General features: G+C 45.1%; 1 protein-coding gene across 1 annotated transcript in view; it reads right to left on the bottom strand.

The window, feature by feature from the left end:
- Positions 1–1,843: 1,843 nt before the first annotated feature.
- The window catches only part of LOC108544516 (signal-regulatory protein beta-1-like), a 17,938-nt gene continuing 12,701 nt past the window's right edge, over positions 1,844–7,080 (bottom strand). The window contains exons 4-5 of the mRNA XM_017895689.1: positions 3,860–3,970; positions 1,844–3,228 (exon numbers count right to left, since the gene is read on the bottom strand). Of these exons, the coding sequence (XP_017751178.1) occupies positions 3,862–3,970 (109 nt within the window). The 3' untranslated portion in view covers positions 1,844–3,228; positions 3,860–3,861. The remainder of the gene's footprint in view (positions 3,229–3,859; positions 3,971–7,080) is intronic.

Here is a 7,080-nt window from a genome sequence, read left to right as displayed (position 1 = left end):
GATAAATGATAAATTCAAGAACAATAACTCAAAAACAAAAACAGCAATGAGACTAATATCTCAGAAAATAATATGAAGAGGTTTTTAACATTAGCATATTTAGTAACCATATAGAGATAACAAAAGGAATGTAAATTCATAAAACAACGTCAGTCATGTATGAAACAAGAATAGGTAGGCATGAAGTAACAACAGCTATCCGAGAAAAGTAACAAAACAGAGAATTTTGAAAAAATATAATTAGTGCTAAGTTGTTTAAAAAATAAATAGGTTGATGAGTTAATCCGTTCTTGCTATAATTATTTTAATAAAATACCTGAGACTGGATAATTGATAAAGAAAAGAGGTTTAATTGGCTCATGGTTCCAGAGGCTTTACAGGAAGCATAATAATGGTATCAGCTTCTTGGAGGTCTCTGGAAACTTACAAAAATGGCAGAAGGTGAAGGGGAAGTGGGCATATGGTATATGGCTAGAGCAGGAGGGAAAGAGAGAGTGAAGAGGTGCCACACACTTGTAAACAAACAGATATCATAAGAACTCAGTATCATGAGAACAAAACCAATAGGGAAATGTGACCCAAAGACCGAGTCACCTCCCACCAGGTGCTACCTCCAACATTTTCTCCTGCCCACTTTCAAATATTATGTCCTTATAACATTGCAAAATACAATCACTCCTGTTGCAGGCTTTCGCCTGGATATCTAGGCTTTTCCATATATTCTCTGACATCTAGGCAGAGGTTTCCAAGCCTCAACTCTAGTACTCTGCATATCTGCAGGCTTAACACCACATGGAGCCACCAGGGCTCATGGTTGGCACTCTCTGAAGCCACAGCCCAAGATATACTGGAGCCCCTTTGAGCCAAGGCTGGAGCTGGAGTGAATAGGATGCAGTGAGCCATGTCCCAAGGCTGCACAGGGCAGCGGGTCCTAGGCAAGGCCCTAAAAACCATTCTTCTGTTCTAAGCCCCTGTGCCTGTAATGAGAGGGTCTCTGAAATGCCTTTAAAGCCTTTTCCCATTGTTTTGGATATTAGCATTAGGCTTCTTTTTACTTATGCTATTTTCACAGCCTGCTTGAATTCCTCTCCTGAAAATGGGCTTTTCTTTTCTACCACATGGCCAGGCTGCAAATTTTCCAAACTTTTATGCTTTGCTTCCCTTTTAAATATAAGTTCGAGTTTCAAGTCATTTCTGTGCTTACATGTATGAATTAGGCTGTTAGAAGCAGCCAGCTCACTTTTGGAATGCTTTGCTGCTTAGAAGTTTCTTTCAACAGATACTGTAAATTGTCACTTTCAACTTCAATGTTTCATGGACTCACAGTTCCACATGCTTAACAGAAAGCATGACTGGGAGGCCTCAGGAAACTTACAATCATGGTGGAAGGAGAAAAGGAAGCAGGGAGTTTCTCCATATGGTGGCAGGAGAGAGACAGAGAGAGAGAGCGAAGGGGAAAATGCCACACACTTCAAAAAACCAGATCTCTTGAGAATGCACTGAGATCTCACGAGAACCCACTATCACCACTATCACAAGAACAGCAACGGGGAAGTCTGACCCCATGATTCAATTACCTCCTACCAGGCTCCTCCCACAACACACACAGATTATAATTCCAGATGAGATTTGGGTGGGAACACAGAGACAAACCATATCATTCCATATCAGAAATATATAAGAAAAGGGCAAGCACTCTTCCAACTACTCTTGATACATTATTATAAAGAAACAACACTTGAACTCTCAATGTTTCTAATAGTTTGAATTGCAGTGCACAAATAAATATTTATTTCATTATATTTTCATTGTCCTCTGCATTTCTAACTGGGAGTGTGAATTTCTAACATTTTGACAGAAAATGGTAAAGGTCACAGAATGATCATTGTTTTTCTGATTGGATATGGAGACTACTTTCCTGGGTTTCAGGTTGCACAGTCATTTTTGCAATCCTGCACCTACGTGAAAAGTGAGGGGTGCCTGTATTCAGCATAATACTTATGGAAATAAGGGCTAAAAATTAATTAGGATTAGAGAAATCGGAATGCCGGGATAGAGAAAAGAAATGATATTTTCTACAGGGTCGTTTACATGAGGTGCCTTTAATAAAGTGACATTGAGCAGAGACTTGAAGGAGGGAGAGTGGGAGCCATGCATCTGTGTTGGGAAAGAAGCAGAGAAGTGATATGATGTGACTTTTCCAAAGAATCGCTGTGGCTGAAAAATGAAAGCCAGAGGAGTGGTCCCCAAAGAGATGATGCTAGCTGGCACAGGGACTGGTGGTGGAGATGAGAAGTGTGTAAATTAGGAATGTAACAAAGAGGTGTCCAGCAGTAGGCTTGGACTGGAGCTGAAAAGCAATTTTTAAATTTCAGGAATTTTGCAATCTGGTTGTTTAACTGTTGGTAGTTTGAAACTGGCCATGTTGGGAGCTATTGCACTACAGAAATTGGCAAGCACTACAGAACAGGTTTTGGTTTTTCCCTTTCATGAAGTCCGTTGTTAAACATTTACCATCTCACATAAGTGGACATAAGCATTTTGGGGCAGAGCTGAATATGAGGTGTAAAGGGAAGTCAAGGAGGACTCCTCGATGTTGGACTGTGGCAGCATTTCTACCATGAGCAGCAGGGCTGGGAAGACTGCAGGATGCTAGAAGAAATACTGTCCCCATCACAGAGAGAGAAGAGAGAACTTCTTTCTCTTTGGGTGTGAGGGGAAGGACGCTTGGACAAAGAGAAAGGAGAATCATTTTTTTCTTTCTTAAAAATAGTATAAGGATTCATGTGTATTCAGGAGGCAACAGAGAACCTCAACAAGGCTGGGGAGTTGGAGTGGGCAGGAATCCGGAAGATGGGATAACTCTTGAGAGCCTGGAAAGAGTCTATGGTTTATGGCCAGTCCAAAGGTGATGGATAGGAGGTGCCCTGGTGTGTTTAGATTGAGCGTGTTTCTCACATTTTAGCAGGTGCCATGAGTCAGTGCGCAGAGCCCAATCCCATGGCCCCTGCTCAGGTCTCCATTAATGGAGACCCTGCTCTGGGGCATCATGGTCTTGTGAAGGAGCAACAGGAGCCTGTGGGCAGGCAGACGTCCTGGGATTGGAGGCGTTTGGAGCTGAGTCTAGAGAAGGTTCTTGCTGGCTCCTTCTCTCAGGCTGAGCCTCTCAAGAAAGGAAAAAGGCAGCAGAAACTGAGGGTCCCACATAGCAGGGGAGGAAGGAAGGAGCTGTGAGAAAACACATCCACATTTAGTTATCTGCTCATCATTCAAGAAATGTTTCCTGAGAGCCTGATATGTCCCTGGTGCTGGTATCCTCTTGGGACGCCTGTTGTGGGTGGACAGGCAGGCCTGAGATAGGACTCTGCCAGCTTAGCCCTCCTCCCAAGTCCTGATGCTCCCTCCTCCCTCCCTTCCACTCAGGCACACAGAGGGTCAGAGCAAGAGCAGCCCTCAGAGCAACCCATCAGGGCTTTTTCAACATTACTCTACAGTAGAGAGTCCTTTGACCCCCTGGAGTCCCAGCAGTGGCCTGGAAGGGACCACCCACTCAGTTGTCCCTCGCTTAGACCCCTCTGTCCACCTCCTCCATGGGGCTCCTAGGGCACTGGGGATACCTTTGAACCCCCTTGAGCATCCCACCTCCTGTAACACCCTTGAGACATCTCACTTCCTGGACACCTCCTGGGGTTAGGAGCCCCATACAGTGTTCCCTGAGACTCCTGAGTATCCTGAGGGAGCCCTGTCACCTTCTGTAAACTTCACTGACCCTGAAGCTGCATGGCAAGTGACCTGGGCCCTCCTGCTGGTCTGGCCCGTCTCGGCAGCCCTTGGTCAGTCCTCCCTCTCCCACACTTACAGTCAGGCCTTCTGTTTCCAGCAGATGTAGACGGCAGAGACACCAACCACCAGTAGCACCTTGGGGCCCAGGAGGAGAGCTATGAGGAGTGGAGCAGTAGGAGCCAGTGCCAGGCCTGGAAATCAGGGAAGAGGAGGAGCCATGAGAGGGGCCACCTGGGAGCTCATCTCAGGGGCCTCCACTTATCCCATCTGAGGCTACCTGGGCCCAAAATGCTCTGAAGCTTTTGAACTTGCATTCTGCTCTGGCTTCCCAGACTCTAGCCAAAAGCAAAGGCCAGGGAAAGTGGCTCCTCATTCTCACTCACCGTGTCCCAGGCTGTCAGCTTATCCTCCTGGAGGGAAAAGGTGGAGAGAGTGTGTACTCAGGTGTTCATATGTATGGAAACTGGGTTCCTCACTTGATCCTCACAAGCCTGTGGGGCAGGGATTATTATTCCATTCTAATGGGGAAACTGAGGCCAGAGAGTTTAGGGAGTGCCAGGAGATTAGTGGGATCCAAACCTAGGGGAGCCCATCATTATGTCCCCAAGGGTGACTCCTGAGTCCAAAACAAGTCCAACACCCCAGGGTCATAAGAATGATTAGGAAAGGGTGGGAAGGTGGTGTGAGGATGGATTCATAGTGACAGAGTTGCACGCTGCCCTTCTTAGCCTCAGCGGTATGGGGATGACTCCATATTCTCATGATCTCAGGGAGCCCTCCAGGGACAAGACCCAATGAAACCTGCTGGCTGGAAAATTCCCTGGTGAGTCAGGGAATGGGTATCATGCTTGGGAGGGCCTCAGACATCATCTATCCCACCTCAACTCCAGTGCAGATGTCATCTGAAATCTTTCTGTTGGACACAGAGAGTCAGATCTACAGAAGCACATGTTTGGACTGTCTGCATTTTTTAAGTAAAGGGATTTGGATGTTAAAAGCAACAAATAAAGGTATTGATTTTTTTATATATATAAAAAAATGGTGCTGGTGGGTCCTTAAGCAAGAAATGGAGACCTCAGCAACTGTGACTGCTGGAGTGTTATAGGCCGGCAGTTCTCAGCTGGGGCTTTCTCTCCCTTAAGGAGAGTTGCATTGCCCAAGTTTACTCCTTCTAGAGGGCAGCGCACATGAGAGATAGACTGCATTGGGAATATGAAGGGCCAGCCCCTCCCCTCAATTTAAAAGAACTCTACAGGACCCTCCAGCCTTTGGCCTCTCTGCAGGAGCAGCTCCGTGTTTGTCCTGGCTGCACTGTGGCTCAGCACCTCCCTCCTCCTACACTCCTGCCTCCTCATTCCCTGAGGCATGTTGACCCTGACAGCATTCTAGGATGCTTCCTGCATTCCTTTATCCATCCCCAGTTGGCCTCTCAGAGAAACTGACCTTGGGAAGTGGTTTGGAAAGCAGACTGTAAAATGTAAGTGTGTGTGCAATTTGATTACTCATCAGCTGGTAATGAGGACCCCAAGGCTGGTGGTGAGTGGAGCTGGAGAAGCCCTGACTTGCTGTTGTGTTGCAATTGATAACATTTTCACTGGCAGTAAACTGGGATAGTGTAACCACGGGAAGGAAATTCCTTGCCATCAGCCTTTTGAAAACAGATTGGGAAATGGTAGTTATAAGAACTAAGGTGTCAGCTGTTGCTGGGCATCAATCCTTGTGAGAAAGACAATGAGAAGGTCAGAGTGATTCATCATCAGTTAAGGTTCAGTGCTGAAGCCAGAGGACTTCTTGGCAGCACTGTAGATTCTTATTTTTTGGAGCCACAGGGCAGAAGGAATAGAGGATCGGGTCCTGGGCATCACAGAAGAGTAGCAGAATCACAGAGGAGGATGAATCTCAGTTTCAATGGCTGCTTTGCTGGGGTAGGGCCCTGATGGGGAAGTTGTGGGACCCTGAGATGTGGGAGGAGACATTTGGGTCAAAGTACTCAAAGATTGTCAGTTAACTTAGGAGCTGCTGGGGACAATTGCAGTAGCATAGCTACTTGTCTCTATAAATATCCTCCCCAAGTCAAAAGAAGAAACAACAAAGGAAAAGTAAACTCTACACAATCCAGGCTCTAAATATTACTTGAAGAGAGAAGGGCAAACTGCAAAATGACTGTGAGTCAAAAGGGAACACTCACCTAACCCTAGTGCACAGTCTCTCACTAGGCTTCCACGCCACTGATGCAGCACATCACAGAAGGCATCCTGCAGTTTGCCTGCCAGCCTAGACAACCTAAAATGCATTTCCAGACTTAGCATATGAGCCAGGATGCTATGTCAGACACACTGAAAGCACCCAAAAATGGCAGCCCTGGTCTGAGTGCCAGTGGGTGGATCAAAGTCTAAGAAAAGATTCAACCTTGTCCAGATGGTACAGAATCATCTCATCCTGTGCCTCCTTAAGAAGTACAACTGTGAACCTGAGAAATATCGTGAGGAGCAGGCATAGGAGAACTTCCAAGGTGGAAGAGCAAGGTTAAGAACCTGAGGACTGAGGAACAGCCCAGCAGTCAGACACCGGGGACTCTACCCCCAGATACCAGCCCCCAGCTATGGAAAGTCATGAAGGGAGGACACAGAAAAGAGGAAGTCTCAAGTCAATAAATATAAACCCCACTTCAAGAAACTACAAAAAGTAGGGCAAAGTAAACCCAAAGCACGCAGGTGATAGTAATTAAAAAAAAAAAAAGAAAGAAAGAGAAGAGAGCAGATAATTAATGAAACTGAAAAAACTGAAAACACAAAAACAATACAAAAACCCACTGAAACAGAGTGGATCTTTTGAATACACCAACAAAATGGGAAAAAACTCTAGCATGACTGATGAAAAAGAAAAGAGAAATGACACATTTTCAGTATCAGGATGAGATGTGGGATACCATTGCAGACCCTGCAGACACCAAAGGGTTATAAGAGGATATTGTGAACAATTCTACACACAGAAATGTGACAACTTAGATAAAACGGACCAAAAATTATGCAAAACACAACTTTCCAGGACTCACTGAATAGGAAACGAAAAATGTGAATACCCCTAAACTATTAACAACATTGTATCTATGATTATAAAATGTCCAAAAATATTCCCGAGGCCCAGATCTTTCACAGGAAAACACAAACATTTAAAGGGAAACTAAAACCAAATTTAATACACAGGGAAACGGATCTAAAAAATTTTGGTAAAATTTGAATGCATGCTCCATTTTAGATAACATGCGGAAATTATTTTAATAACTTTATGAAACAG

Source organism: Rhinopithecus bieti, unplaced genomic scaffold, assembly GCF_001698545.2.
Source record: "Rhinopithecus bieti isolate Rb0 unplaced genomic scaffold, ASM169854v2 scaffold_27016, whole genome shotgun sequence".
In the NCBI taxonomy this organism is placed as follows: Eukaryota; Metazoa; Chordata; class Mammalia; order Primates; family Cercopithecidae; genus Rhinopithecus; species Rhinopithecus bieti.
The sequence above is the reverse complement of the archived record's forward strand: the minus strand, read 5'-3'. Positions and strand labels throughout refer to the sequence as shown.